This window comes from Haliotis cracherodii, unplaced genomic scaffold (genome assembly GCF_022045235.1).
Source record: "Haliotis cracherodii isolate W230 unplaced genomic scaffold, xgHalCrac1.p SCAF_16, whole genome shotgun sequence".
Classification (NCBI taxonomy): domain Eukaryota; kingdom Metazoa; phylum Mollusca; class Gastropoda; order Lepetellida; family Haliotidae; genus Haliotis; species Haliotis cracherodii.
This window is the reverse complement of record NW_027266271.1, coordinates 8277383-8293752: the sequence shown is the minus strand read 5'-3', so window position 1 is coordinate 8293752 and position 16370 is coordinate 8277383. Positions and strand designations below refer to the sequence as shown.

At 41.0% G+C, this 16370-nt stretch overlaps 1 protein-coding gene across 1 annotated transcript; it reads left to right on the top strand.

Annotated features, from left to right (window-relative positions):
• Positions 1–1204: 1204 nt before the first annotated feature.
• Positions 1205–15646, top strand: LOC139463788 (epidermal growth factor receptor-like). The gene is made up of 7 exons (XM_071245096.1): positions 1205–1376; positions 3211–3225; positions 6865–7227; positions 8444–8575; positions 11774–11845; positions 12763–12881; positions 13714–15646. Exons 1-7 carry the CDS (start codon positions 1283–1285, stop codon positions 13801–13803), a joined length of 885 nt encoding a protein of 294 aa, XP_071101197.1. The 5' UTR covers positions 1205–1282; the 3' UTR covers positions 13804–15646.
• Positions 15647–16370: the final 724 nt, after the last annotated feature.

The following is a 16370-nucleotide window of genomic DNA, read 5'->3' as shown; positions in this document are numbered from 1 at the left end:
CCTTGATGTAGCTCGTTGAAACACAATTGAAGCTCATGTATATTGAGTATATACTTTCAATGCAAACAGATTGGTAATGTAATAAATACTCGAACTACTGGCTCGCAGGGTGACTGTTTGTCCGTCACTCCTAGTTAATGACAATATGTCCCTAAAGATTTAACACGTAACCATCGGTTGATCAGAGTGAGTGAATATTGTTTTAAGCAACAGTCTTTCCTGCTATATCACTGCGGCCTGTTAGCAATCGAGCCAAACAAATCAGTGGTTGGTTTGTTGAACAACACACCACGCGGTAGGTGGCCTACAGTGAGCCAGGGCACAAATTGTTGCCATGTGCTGGCGCTGCTGACATTTCACGTCCCGTGGTCCCTCGCGGACAATCCCATTGTCCCAGGTACTGTTGCACAACCACCGAATACATAACAAGTCATAGAAAGAGCTTTATCATATTTTGTGCAGACCCTTATGAGGGACACTTCAGGGCCCACTTGCATAAAGCGATGTTAGCGCTACAACTATCGTAAATCTAAACAATGTATGGGAGTTACGATCATCGTAGCGCTAAAATCGCTTTGTGCAAGTGGACCCCGAGCGATGTGTTGGTCATTTGAGCAACTTTCTTTTAATATTCACAAACATGGTGGTTGAAATCTGTATTAGCAGAGACCATAAATATTTTATGGTCTTTGGTTTCAGGCAGGGCATTTCTCTGTTGTGATCAAACACGCCTTGAGCCAAGAAGATGCCGTATTTCCTCTATTAAGTGACATACTAAGGGTGGGATTTTGAAATAAGACCCACGACTCTAATATAGAGCGCTTCAGCAGCTACAGCGAAATATCCATCCCAATTACACCTAAATACCATATACAAAAGTACATTACAACACTAAGACGTACCTTTTTAGGACATATGGATCGGGCCCCAAATACTGCCCTGGTTCACTGAGTGTGCGTGCGTGCGTGCGTGCGTGCGTGCGTGCGTACGTGTGTGTGCGCGCGCTCGTGTGTGTGTGTGCGTGTGTGCGCGCGTGTGTGTCAGTTCACGTAGTGGTTATTTTAAGGGGGTGGTACCGCCCCGGAATACGGAAGTTGATGGTCTATAATCAGTGCATACTCAGCGCATCCATGCCCGACGCGTAACGGCTGCTTTCCTGTTGCCATGGCGATCCGACTTTTCTGAAGAGAAACATAGCTGTAAAGTGAATGGGGTCACGTGACTTGGTGCCACGGCGGAGAAAGAGGCTCGGCAACTTCTTGGATAAGTTTATAACATAAACATGAAAGTTTTCGTGTTACTTTTTGGAGTACTATACCAGGTTCTTGGCATCGAGATCGTCCAAAAGGTTGATGAAGACATATTTGATAAAACGGGTAAGTCGGTTAATTGTTAGTCGTTGTAGCTGTACGAGTATAGCGGTGTTTGGGGAACACATGTGGTTCTCGCTAAGGTTGATGTTCTCTAACCGGTTACAGGAGGAACCTCACCCGTTATAACGCTGAACACCGTATACAACACGGGAAACGTACATTTGGGTTTGTTTAGCTAATGCAGTAGTTGGGTTTCAACATAAGTGTACTGGCATGATGCACTAAATGTAAACAAGATCGGGCTTTGAGAACCCCAGACCTTAGGATAGCTTCATCTGTAGCCCTGCATCGCTCGATGGCTGTATGCTTCCTGTAAACCCCTCGGTTTTCTTATCATAACTTTGAAATCTCACTTTTATGATATTTTATTGGGCAATTTACTTGATATCCATACGGGATTGAGGAAGGCCTTTTAGTAATTTCAAGGAATTTCTGAGAATATTCCTGGGTTTTGTTAATTAATCAATATCTTATTTCTCACCATCTCGATGCAATAGGGTCGGAACGGTGACAATTTAATTTAGAAAGAGTTCAATAAATTTCGACTTTTACGCTTAATGTTAGTTTGAGGATTCAAGAGTACAGTTCGATGAGTTTAACCCCAGTCAGTACAGTCAGTGTTGATAGTATACAGTCTAAAGACGTCCAGTCACGACAGTGATTCTTGTAAGATGAGTTCAGTCTTGTTAGAGTATTTATGTCATAACAAAATTGGATCCATATCTGGAAAACGCACCCATTCTCGTAACTGAAGAGATCATTCTGTGTAACCTCCGCTTATTTGAGACTGAATTGGTAAATGTTATTGCGATGGACAGCTGCAACTGTTCCCTCTATTTCAAGGGGACTTGGTGGAATATAATGAGAGCCGCACGCCATAGGGAAATCTGGTATTGATCCAAGATGATCCAATAGAGAATGACTTCACGATGACAGTGCCGTTGTTCAAGACGTTGGGTTTTAGGGGTTGAGAAAGACAATGATAATTTGGTCAGTTCTCATGATTATATGTATAATACAATAATGGTGTATTACGCTATTATTTTTTTACTTTATGATCTGACTAAAATGACATTTTATCAAGATTATTATTATGATAACCCTTATTGTTGTTTTTTTTAGCAAATATTTGATAACAGAAGAAATAAATATGTATTTTTAAACGAAAAACAACAGCGTGTTTGTGCATTATCAGGTTACCGCTCATCAATATAATACGTTTGTTTTCTGTTTAGTATTGATATTCTCACTCACATTACACGTAAATCGCATACCATAAAGCCTCTTAAATGAAAAGGTTTTTTTAAATTATTTGTCGTCAGGTTGTCTTTTAACATGTAATATGTCTTTTAACATGTAATATAAAGAAATTGGAGAATTTGGTTGTAGAATTGAGTATTGTAGACTTGCTGGGTTTTTTCGACTATTTGTCTGTCAGGGTCTGTCTGAGAGACTATTCATCCCAGGGCAATACATGCTAATATTATAATACATCTTACCACAGGACCTCGACATTAAACCCGATTTGAATTCACCATTGTACTGCAGAATCTGTTTTTTTTATGTTCTTCATGGCCCGTTAAAATACATCAAATAGATGTTTACAAGGAGATCCTGGTAAAAACTGCAAAATAAACAAAATATTTATAAATCTAAACTCTAAAATAAATCATATCTAATCATTTATATTAAAATAGTTGATGAGATTTCGAAAACAAAATCGCCTTTGTTTACAAACTTTGGAAAACAATCCGAACAACAAATAATGGTTGTGTGCGGTGTTGTATTACACGTCTGTTACTGCCAATATTTATATGTAATTGTTTCTCTTTTCCAGGATGGATAACCCACCGTAAGTACAAATTTGATATTTCAGTGGCGGTGCTAGTTCCACGCCAAACAGGAACGCTCGTCAGCTCCGGCTTGTGTACAGGGAATCACTTTCCTCTGCCTCCTGGGGAGGAGGGGGTGTAGACAGTCACGGGAACAGCTAGTGCGATCTGGAGCTATAGTCTGTTTCATGTTGAACAACTTCTGTACATATTAACATATGTTATATTGACTTGATATTCTTATACCAGTGGAAATTAATTCATGTGCACTATAAAAATACATTGGAATTACATGAACATGTTTTTTTTACAGAATCATGTAGAATAATCAATTGATTACCAATGATGATCCTGAAATTGCATGTGCATCCATTGTACGCCATCAATCCCATGAGAAAGAAGGCCGTCACACATTCACAATGCACTGGTACAAATTCAAACATAGAGGAAATCGTTGGAAGTCAACTTTGTTGACGGCGAAACCTCGTCAACATAATGTCGCGCCTATCTGAAAATGAGGGGCTGCGTGCAGTTGGAATGTTTGAAACGGGAATCGTACAATACGTTATTACTAGGCCTTTTGGTGATCCTCGTTACACCACGCCAGTCAACCTGGGGTCGGTACCATCAGACTGGCAACGTCGGTCCTGGATGTCCACAGTAACGTCACGTCGGCAAGATATCCGTCTGGTTCTCCCATGAAATCGGATGTCCCGCTGCAACTCTGAAAGCCCTCAGCATCCCTTGCTCACGTCCGATTAGTGCAAGGACTGTGAGGAATCGCTGACGAGAGCACAGCATCCGACCACGACCTCCAGCTGTACGTCCACGTTTACGCTACGTCATTGAACTGGTTACAGGACTGGAGCTGAGTCCTCCTCACAGATTTTATATGACGGTCGTCAGCGTGTTTATCGATTTCTGATTGAACGTTACGCTGACGTGTTTTTTTTAAGTTCTGCATTCGGTGGAGAGAGCGGTGTATGGCATCGGAAGGCATCACTGTACAAACCTGACTTGTAAACTGCCATTTGACCCCACTCCACTTTCAGCCTTCAGACACTGTCCTCATGAATTCATGTTTCATGGACATCAATATATTGTTATGTTGCCAAATTGTTTTATGTTAGCTTTTATTTATTACCTCCCATGAAAATGATGCACAGGAGCTAGTATTATACTGGTATTAATTTCAATGTCGTAAATTGACAATTAAGATGTCATTGGAGTACAATATTCATCACATATGACAGTGAGTGAGTTGGGTTTAACGCCACTTTTAACAGTATTCCAGTTATATCATGGTGTGTCAGCTTAATGTGGGAGGAAAGCCCGACGTGATGCAGGTCTCAAACGTTAACCACTTCGGTGAAACCCACGAGAACGGACGGGTATGGTGCTGACCAACCTAGAAACATAATCGGGACGACCCGGGATTCGAACCCACAATGATAGGTTTCTGGTGGGCCCAAGGGACGCAACTCTGCACAGCGAATCGCGGCGCCTTAGACGACAGGGCCACCCGTGCCCCCTCACGTATAACATGTGTGACGGATCAATAGGTAGAGCTGTTAAAAATAATGCCTTCCGAGAATGGCTTCAATTACGTATCAGATACGTTTTACCCAATGATGTTTTTCTGCCAACTCCAACTGCTCTGAGTGGTGCTATCACAAGCTTGTAAACGTAGCAGCGTGTGTCATACAATACTTTCATTGGTGTGCTTTATTACGGGATTAGGCGACCTCGAGTCACCTCCCTCGAAGGGGGATAACTCGAGATGATAGCCTGTGACCCCTCTGTTGTTGCTGAGATCACTCACATTCCTTTGTCTCTAATCGGCTTGAACTCTGACTCGCGCTCCAACACATGTCGGGATGTGGAAGCTGTGAGAACACCAATAACGCAACCTGCAGCTGTAATACAATAGCTGTTTCTATCAGAATGTCCTTACTGCAAGGTTGTACTGAATGATAAGTCCATGGATGTAGAGTAATTCTATCCTGATAATCAGACAAGGGAAACTTGTTCTTATGATTTATATATTCCCTTTGAAGTACGTTGCTATATAAGTGAAACAATCTTGAACGTGACGTTAAACCTCTCCTTATCTCATTTTTGTCAGAATCTTAGTTGTTTTTGTGAAGCGTTTCGTGCGTACAGAGACCTACACTCGTTATAGATGTAACAATCCCTGGCTTATATATGATGTGCAGTGTATACATAATCATTTTACAAGATTTGCTAAATTTTAACATGCAAAGATGTTTGAGTTGTAGTTTACAGTGATTTGATATATATGAGATCATTTTGAATATTGTCCACACACACACTTATTTCGTGAAAGGCCCCTGTGACCACGGCATTATGACCAACTCGTGCCAGTCCGGCACAAGCCGAATGGAGATTCAACCCCCTCGAAGGATTCCATATTGGCATATGAACATAAATACTACCATTTGTGACCAACTTGTGCCATTCCGGAAAGATGTGACCTTGAGTTCATGCTTTGTGTGTCTGATGCGCTCGGCTTCATGTGGTGGCGGTTCCATTTCGAATTTTGGAAAAGGCCCCAGCAAAGTTTAAAAGGCCCCTTTTGGACCAGGAAGGAGATTTTAGTTTGGATTCGGGAATTAACTGTGGAATTTGGATGTCTGTTGTGTTGAGTTGTGAAATTCGTTTGGTTTGAAGGCAGAGAAGGTGTGTTTGATAAGAAGAAGATAGCAATGGTAGTGGGTCATGTTGACAAGGGGATGAGGGGATGGCTGGGCTAGATGGTAGCCTAATTCCGTACGTGTGGAGTCAATACTCAGTTGCAAAGGGTACAGGAGTTGGGTACATAGGGCCTGGAGGAGGCAGACCCGATTGGCAGATAATATCTACAGATATAAGGATAATATGCCATCTCTGGAGATGTCTTCAGGTGAACACTCTGTGAATCAAGCATGGAATTGTCAGTGATTGAGTATGAGGTTTTGTGGAAGGAAAGTGGAAAGAGTCTTGAGGAGATGTGCTTCATTTGGCCGTTGAGGAAGAAAACTTCTGTTGGCTGGGGGGAGGGGACAAAATCGTTGACCGTTTTGTTTAGTGTGGACTATGTTGTCGGAGGCTGCTGTAGCTGTGGTGGCAAGTGATGTGAGATAAGGCTGTCGAGAGTGAAGACCTTATTTTGCCTGATTTCGAATGAGCATGTCTGTGAGTGGAGGCATTGACATAATTGACATAATGCCGGCAAGGGTGTAGACCTCATGTTACCTACTGTGAAAGAGAGGCAGTCGAGAATGAATACCTCATGTTACCATGGTAAAGAGGCATGACACTTTGGGGTTGCTTGATGGTGATATAAAATGTGAAAGTGAAATGGGTTAAAGTGGGGATGAAGCAGTAGAAGGTGTCTGTACAGTAGATGATCTACATGCAAGGTTTACTCCGAAGTTTTTGATATCTTCGAGTACAGCCAGGCATTCTTTTCAGCAGTATAGAGAGAGCGGCCACCATTACATATCTCAAGTATGAGAATCACGTTGCCGAAAGTGTACCCTTTTGCACTTGAAGATGCATCGGTTGTGACGATTTTAACAGTATTCCCAAGAATAAACGATTATATGTGTCATATTGAAGTAGAACAATCCATCAATGTTTTTACCTTTCACACACAGGTTGCCATGGTACCGAGGTCGGGTTTGGCTACTCAGGAACCTTGGATCTACATTACCAGAATCTGAAGAATCGGTACCAGGACTGCACGTATGTCCATGGTAACCTGGAAATCACCAATCTAGACGATCCCCAAATAGAGTATGACCTAAGTTTCCTGTCCAAGATCCGCTACGTCAGTGGGTATATTCTGATTGGCTTGGTGACGGAGATCGCGAGGATACCCTTGACGTCCCTGGAGGTTGTCAGGGGCAACAACACATACCGTGTGAGAGGGGAGGAGTACAGTCTCATCGTGGCTCTGACGTCACGATTCCCCGATGTCAACGTTGGTCTGAAGGAGCTGCATATGCCGTCACTGAAAGGTCTGTGGTTAAAATGGTTTAGATGTGTGTCTGTGCTGGTTTAGATGTGCCTGCACAGATTGACGTAGGAATGAGGCTCTATGCTATATTTCACTATGGGATGTTTAGATACATGACCTGTACTCCACATTGAGATGTTTAGATACATGTACTCAACGTTGAGATGTTTAGAAACATGACCGGTACTCCACGTTGGGATGTTTATATTTATATATGATCTATACTCAAAGTTAGTATGACCTGTACTCAACGTTTGTATATATGAGCTATACTTCACGTTGGGTTCTTTAGATATATGACCTGTATTCTATGTTCGGGTGTTTAGATATATTACCTGTACTCAACGTTGGGGTGTTTAGAACTATTACCTGTACTCCATGTTCGGGTGTTTAAATATATTTCCTGTACTCCATGTTCTGGTGTTTAGATATATTACCTGTACTCAACGTTGGGGTGTTGAGATATATTACCTGTACTCCATGTTCGGGTGTTTAGATATATTACCTGTACTCAACGTTGGGGTGTTTAGATATATTACCTGTACTCCACGTTGGGGTGTTGAGATATGTGACCTGTACTCCATGTTGGGATGTTTAGATATATGACCTATTCTCAATTCCCATATCATAAACCCTAGATATCATTTCTGAAAGTGACTCCAGTTCTTCCGCACCATGTTGTTTCCACACACAGTGGCAATGATTCTCTGAAATGATAAAGAAATTAATACTATTTAGTCGTGTTTTTATCATTTATGATAGATGAGAATGGTCTGCTGTCTTGTATCTGCGAGGGTATGGACACTCCCAGACTGCTGTCATGGTGAACTTGTGCGTGTATGTGTCTGCGAAGGTATGGACCCTCCCAGACTGCTGTCATGGTGTACTTGTGCGTGTATGTATCTGTGAAGGTATGGACCCTCCCAGACTGTTGTCATGGTGTACTTGTGCGTGTATGTATCTGCGAAGGTATGGACCCTCCCAGACTGCTGTCATGGTGTACTTGTGCGTGCATGTATCTGTGAAGGTATGGACCCTCCCAGACTGCTGTCATGGTGTACTTGTGCGTGCATGTATCTGCGAAGGTATGGACCCTCCCAGACTGCTGTCATGGTGTACTTGTGCGTGTATGTGTGCGTCTGTGTGTGGGCGGATGTAAACTATGATCCAGTATACCAATACACAAATGCTATAAATGCCGATTCCTGTGTTGACAGAGGTGACTATGGGGAAAGTGTTGTTTTCCCAGAACCCCGCGCTCTGCTACGTCGACACCATCGACTGGGACACCATCACCCACGGCAGAAACAACTCCATCAACTTCGGGGAGCTGGCGTCATCAGAAACATGTGAGTCGCTGTTAAAGCCTGATTGTATCCCATTCTTCAAGCCCTGACCATTAATTGTCAATAAACTAGCTATAAGCGTCGTCAAAGTTTTATCACGTGTACAACAACATCTTCGTTGTGGGGGCCGTAAAATCGTCTTTGGTGCAAGGAGGATTCAAGTCCATGCATTATGCATGTCGACCGAAATCAGTAACCATTCGAACTATCTGGGAGTCTCTGGATCACCATGACAGAGTGTTGTAGACATGATGTATGCACCTTATTGTATCTGCTTGTCGTAAAAGGCGACTAACGGGATGGGTGGTCAGGCTCGCTGACTTGGTTGATGCATGTCATTGTATCCCAATTGTGATCGATGCTCATGATGTCTATCACTGTATTGTCTGGTCCAGACTCGATTATTTACAGACCGCCGTCATATAGCTGGAATATTTCTGAGTGAGTCGTTTAACAACAAACAAACCTACACCATCTTACATAACATGATGCTACACGACGGCGAGTGCATGGTGTGTGGTGTGCGGACACGACGATCAATAAGTAATCCAGAAGGGACTGAGGGTTGGTTGTATGAACAAAGATCCAATAACATTCAACCATCTCAAGATGGTGACCATCCGATCCATCGAATCCGACTCTTCAACATTTTGTCTCAAGAAAATCCACAAGGATAAGGACAGAAAGAGAAGTGAGTGAGTTAGTTTAACGCCTCTTTGAACAGTAGTTCAGTCATGGTACGGCTTGACGATCCAATGTAGGAGAATAGCCATACGTGATTCTGGTCCTTGACTATTCCAGGTTAAGTGAAACCCACGAGGCATGGTTCTACCATGGCAAGGATAATCGAGCGAATTTTAATAGCAATGGCAACTCTCAGCCAGAAAGAGGCATACATGTCTCCAATCAAAATGACACATGTATGTGTTTGTTTGTTTGTTTTTATAGTGTGGTATACGACATGCATATGTATGAGCACTGCACAAGGTCAAAAATGGTGAAAATGTATGCTATGGTCAGGTAACGTGTGAATGGGTAAGCGTATGTTGTTTAACGCCGCAGTCACCAATATTCCAACTGTATCTCGGCTGTTAATCATCGTGTTTGAACCACACAAACCAGGGGTTGATATTATGAGCAGTAAATGGTGTGGAAGGAAGCCACGCAGTCAACAAAGTCACTGAGTCTGACCACCCGGTCCGCTTATTATGAACTACGGATATAACGAACTAATCTCAATCTCGGGAGTTGGCTTAAAGCATGTTCTTGCTGAAGTTACATTTACATTCTTACGTTCTTACTCTTAAACCCTGGATCATCCATTTCCTGTCTGGCACATCCAACATGACCAGAAATAGAACTTATTAAAAGAAATCACACACAATCGCCCTACCCTGCGGCAATATATCAGATAGCAATCATTTCGAGATAGGAAGTCATAATTGGCAAATTCTAACTGCTCGTATACAGTCCTGAACGTTTCAGTTTTGATAACATTGTTGACTTTATCACAACGGTCAATCAACATCTCACTCCGATAGATCGATTCGGTTGTGTGCGTCGTGTGGTAGCCATTTTATATCGAACAAACATTGAACAATATCTGATTTACACAGAGATCGTTACGTTTCAAAGCGAGATTTCAAAACACATAAATACCATCTCTACGAGTTTCGCAGAAAGACATTGAACACTTTTAGGGGTATACTAGGAAACCCAATTCGAAGTCGGTTGTCATGGCCGAGAATGATATTCGATGACTCGCCTCGTGAAGTTGTCTCCCTTTGTCCTGATGCTGATTAGAATCACCAGAGATCTTAGTGCTACTACTGTCGTAAGTAGATGTTGAAATATTCAGTACAAAGATTGCTTTCCGGAAGGTGATTTTTTTCTTGATATTTTGTTAGTGTCTTAACTTGGAGTCTTAAAGAGACATCCCTGGTTGTATGGCATTGCTGGGCTCGTGGGGAGGAAGTTATCAAGGCTCGGTGGCACTGTTGAATAATGATTTCATCAACTGAATGTCTGTGTTCGGATATGAGTTTATGGCAGTCGTGGCATAAATATGGTTAAATGTGGTTTTGTGGCTATTGGTCATAGGAACTGTAACCGCGTGGTTTGATTCATTGCCGAGTCAGGAGTACTTCCACTCGCATTCAATAATACACCTCCTGCCACAAAGGCTGGACTAGTCAATCCGGTGTTTGATTTTCTCCATGCCAATATTACCGAAAACCTGTAGCCCAGACAAAATTATGGAGCACAACAAATCGTAATAAATATTTTACAACGTCAACACAGATATACTGAAAGCAGACAGATCCGATGTTCTGTATTAAGAATATATATATGTTTAAAAAAAAATAAGAATATAAGAAATATATATATATATATTTATTTACTGAGCGGAACAACACGACACGTGTTTCTGTAGAGAGGAGTGTTTGATAGTAATTACCAGTTACATTAATTAATTAATTTTATTCGAACTTCGAATTCTGACCTGCGCTAAGCTTGGCAACAAATGACTGAGTAATTTATACGCTTGTAACATAAAAACATGTATGTCATACCTAGACATAAGTATGCAAATTTCATACCGGACCAAGGCCCGTTTGACGCTGTGCAGAGTTTCAACCCGTAGGCGTGCCAGAAACCTATGATCGTGGGTTCGAATCCTAGATCCAACCCTCTGTCGACCCTACCGATGTAAGAAATGTATCACTTCGATCTTTCCGCCTATTTCCTGTTGTTCAAAGTGGTGTTAGACCAAATTCACTCACTCGTTCGAGCACAGAAACAAATCGGGTCAAAACCACATATTGTTCGGTGGCAAAATATACCTTTAGCCTCAGCATGCTGAGAGGAGACAAAAATGGTTGATTGGATGCTGGACCTATCTGATTTGGTATACAAAGTCCTGGATGGTCGCTTATGCTATACATCATTTGGACCCGGGCCAGGTGCGATTAAGTTGGTTACAAGCTTCCGTAAAATATGTGTAACATGGCTAACTGAGGCGTAAAATGACATTAAACCAGAAGTTTCTAGAGAAGAACTCGGAATACAGTCCATATATTAATGGCGTTTCTTGGGAAATTGGTAGCCTGCATACTAGTGTGACTGGTCCAGTCTCGCCTCTGTCTCCTCCCATCTCCAGTGGGATTACTCTCATTGATGGCGTTTTGCTGTCCTTCACAGGTGACAACTGCTCTGACGAGTGTGACGTGGACGGCATCCGGCGGTGCTGGTCGTACGACATCTGTCAGGAGGGTGAGCCTTGTTCATGTCACTTTACTTGTGGATTTCAGTATACCTAGATGTGAGAGACGACCGCAAGTGATGAGATTTAATATAGGGTATTGTATATGGGAGAACACCATACCAATTATAGCAAGTCACTCCTGGTGTAAACTGCAGGGCAAAAGAAAGTATACATCCATGCTTGATAGTAGCTAACATTGAAACAAACAAGAAATGGTTGTTCGATGGTGATGTATTTGATTCGGGGATTAGAGTAGCGTTTTGGACTGTTTTCAGCCTGGTAACGTTTTGATAATGTTTGTATTTATTTTTTTAATTCTATTTCAGTTTTATCTATCTATGTATCTATCTATCTATCTATCTATCTATCTATCTATCCTTTCTTTTCCCCGGCAGTTTACTTTAATAGGTGTATTTAACGCGTACTGCACAGAGTACTGCCTGGATTTGCATTTACAAATACAAGTCCGTTATTGATAATTTTAGTCACTCCTTAGATAAGTAACATTTTTCTTTGTATTGTACAATTGCAAGGGTTTTTTAGAGTTGTTCTGTTGTCTGCAATATTGCACACACATTTGCAGGATTTTGACACTCCGTCCTCTGACTCCCGCTGCCAATATGTGAAGAAAATCCGAACATGTGTTCTTCCAAAAAGAAAATGGAGATGTTTAATTATTACCCTCTGCACGAACAGAGAAACAAGCGTCATGTGCAGGTCCAGGGAATATGCTAGTGGTAAAAAACCCTCAGTTTTAAGCCAAAACATAATATTACCACACAGAGATATTGAACGAAGCGTTATAAAATATACCATAGGCGTAATTTAGTTAGAAAATCCTCTGGACTTTTAGGTTTTCGCTTGAAACAAATACAGAGACCTTCGGGTCAATGATTGTTTAAATATTGTCGTATTGTCCATGCAGTGAACACCGAGAGATGTGAGGAGTCCTGCCCCTACCGCTGCTTCGGGCCTGAGGTGGGGCAGTGTTGTCACGCCACCTGTGCTGTCGGCTGCACGGGACCCACGGAGCGTGACTGTCTGGTAAGCGAGACTTACTTAGTAATAATTATTAATGAGTGAGTTTTTCACAAAATGTTCCTTACATGACGACGTGTCAGCTTGCTTCAGAAGGAAATCCCCCAAAGTGTAAGATGTTTGCCTTTATAAAATGAAGAAATCATTCGATTTGACGACCTGGGAACTAAGGGGCATAACTCTGTGAAGCAAGCTGTTTGCCTATCATGGCGGGTATCTTGGAACCGCATTTCTGTTGCATCACGTGATGTCGGACGAATGTCTGAAGTGATGCCGATCGTACCACATTGGTGCATCTCGCGATCACTGGTGTGGTGCAGCCGAACCTAGACTCATAATCAGGACGAGTCTCGGGTTCGAACCCACGATCGTGGTTTTATGGCCCGCCTACGTGTTTAAACTTTGCACAGAGAATTGCGTTGCCTTAGATGCCCAACCAACAACGATAAGAGTCCTTCATCATTTTGAGAACCATCATCGAGTATTCAGTGTATTGAGTGTCCATTTCTTTACAATAAATACCCTTGACCCATTCATTGACACAGCTTCGTTGTGAGCCCGATTTGAATGTCTCGACGATGAAAATAGCCGTCCGGTCAAAATAACTCTCCTGTACGAGAGAAATCCTGTTACTGATAGGAAAGAGGGAGATAATGACGTCACTTCCGAAACGAAATTCTTTACGGTAATAGAATGGAGATATTATGCACAGGGTAATTAATGATGACAACCAAACACACTCTTGTATCGCTGCCTTTGAGATGTGTGAGTATGAATGAGAAAATGTTCAACAAGAATAGGAATCTAAATGTTGATTATGTTTTTATTTCTCTGTCAGGCCTGTAAAGACTACCACTACAATGACCACTGCACATCCCACTGTCCAGACAAGAGCTACCCTCGCAACCAAGAATGTATACCCTTCTGATGGCAATGGTTGCAACAATTATCAATCAACAGCCTTTAGATAGCAGTGAATTCTCAAATGTCATGAAAATCAAGACGAAAAATGATATGAACCTCTTACTGCATCCATCGTAAAGAATATCGACCAACGTTAAATGGAGTCTACGTGAGATACCCAAAGACTGGAAGATCTAAAGTAACACGTGACAAGAATACGTCACAATATTAATCTTTTTTTACACCAGTCTTATCACAACCACTATCTTTATTGAACGTGTCCTGCGAAACAACGATTATGCTAAAAATAATACAAAATATATGACTCGTTTGGGGTTTGAGCAGCGCTTGGTATAAGCGCACGATGTCTACCTTTAAAGTAGAACTAAGCTCCACGGCCTGCTGGTGCGAGATTCCTAGTCTTGGTCATATAACATAACGTTGTAAATGTAACACTGGAAGATTGTCATAGTGTCATGGAAATGACTGACTTACTGGTTACTATATAGCACAATGTTTGAGATTGCAGACAAAGAAAATGGTGTTTTAGCGACTTGAATCAAAGGTGGCGATGGGATAAGACCCTTTTTCCACTGGAAATTTCCACTAAAATTTTAAAGTTGCAGAAAACAAAGATATATGGGTGTGAAAATTATCATATTAACTATCAATTGCAAACAAATTGTATTGTACGTATTGACAGAGCTAAAATTCTGGTATTTTTTACAACGTAGTAATGCATTTATAGAATTTTAAGAAATCATATGTTGACAGTTGTGATATTAAATTACATATATTGAACATCATTTAATCAACTCTTCATCCTGCAAGTATCTATGCAATTATTGTTGTAATCGTTGTCTGTATGTTGTAATTATTTCTTTTGATGTTGTATTCGTGCACAGTTTGAATAATGAATATGTTATGGGTGAATTTCTGTATTGAATAACGAATCAATTCAACGCATTTGTTACCATGTTTATTTTCTTACCACGCCTATTTATGAATTATCAGTTATAAGGATGGACACAGCCCTCTTTGTTGTATGATGTCCCCAGAGCAGCGGTGTTAAACACGATGTTGAGGTACAAGCGTGCTATTGCAACTCAGACTTTTTTTATATTTCTTTTTGTTTTTTGTATATATTAGTTTGACTGTTTTCCACACAATTCTAACACGAATGGGTTATTAAATTCACCCGGAGTAAAATGAATAGAAGTTTTCAGGCAGTATTTATCTTTTCATAATTGAAATGGAACGACATTATTTTCATAAAATATTGTGTTGCAGATACCGTTATATGTTCATCATTTAAAGTAATTCAATTTAAATTTAATCGATTTGGGAATAGTCGATGAAACAGTTTCGAATTTATACGTTCTTGTTCTCAAGTTTAAGTATTCATAGTTTGAGTCCACTGACAGTAGATGCATCTATGTTATAGTTATTTTCTGATTGTGTTGACAAAACTTGTTGGAAGTGATGTTCAACCAAGGGCCCTGTTTCACAAGCGGTCGTAACGTTACGAACTGTCGCAAGTCTATGTTGAACTAACGGAACTGGGGCCGAGTGTTGTGTGGGCCTGTTAAAGAAAGATCGAAAACACTAATGTTAATGAAAACAAATATTGTCGGTTTTGTTGAGGATTCGAACGCAATGAAAGTCCTTAGATTTATTTAAACGTCCTCCCTATCCAAAGAATTAATCATCGATAATGTGAACGTATTGTGTTGTTTATCGAGTTACAGGTGTAAACTTCACACGCACGTATCCAGACATTTTTCCATATGTACGAGCCCAAAACACCATGTTGTTGTTCTGTAATTCATAAGGTTACTTTTGACTCAATAAACATTGATTTTACTTCTCTTGAGCGTTCTATTAAATGTCTATAACCGCATGTTACGTAAATACATATTACACAAGTCACGAATCGATACGGGCCACAACGGAATTACTCACGCTTCGAAAAAAAACAATAATGAAATATGCATGTTCATTTTATTGACACCCAACCTTACATGAAATCTACAAGCTGCGTCATTCAAGGCTAAAACACATCAAAGAATCTATTTCAATGATGTCATCAATGACGAATGATCGATAGATATCAATCACCTGAATGTCACCATCTTTATTGCTTCCAAAGCGCAGCCAAGATTGTTTCGCTATGCAAATCGAATCGTAATTTAATTGACAGTGGATTAGTGATCTAAAGCAACCGAAATTACAGGTTTGTGTTGTTACGATCAGGATCCGTGTTCGACGATTTTATTGACAAAAGATCAAGGTTAGGTTACTCATCAAGAAGAAGATAATTTGTGCAATGCTGCCAAACACCTGATGATGAAATTGACGCATGGCGCCTGTCAATCAGATGAAGCTTGGACTGGCGTGTGGCGATGCAACTGACAAGTGATGTCAGCGTCCTTTGAAATGCATCACACACGTGTAAGCGATGTATGATCAAAACGCAGAGATGAAACAAATGAGGAACTGGCACGAAACTATCTTGTTAATTTCTGGATTTGTCACTTTCATGCTATTGACAGATTACAAATGAAACATGTGCAAATATTGCTCAAGTTCTTA

Coding starts and splice junctions, on each gene's coding strand:
- LOC139463788 (XM_071245096.1), top strand. CDS start 1,283: ATGAAAGTTTTCGTGTTACTTTTTGGAGTACTATACCAGGTTCTTGGC. Junction 7,228..8,443: donor GCATATGCCGTCACTGAAAG/GTCTGTGGTTAA, acceptor CTGTGTTGACAG/AGGTGACTATGGGGAAAGTG. Junction 12,882..13,713: donor CCACGGAGCGTGACTGTCTG/GTAAGCGAGACT, acceptor TTTCTCTGTCAG/GCCTGTAAAGACTACCACTA.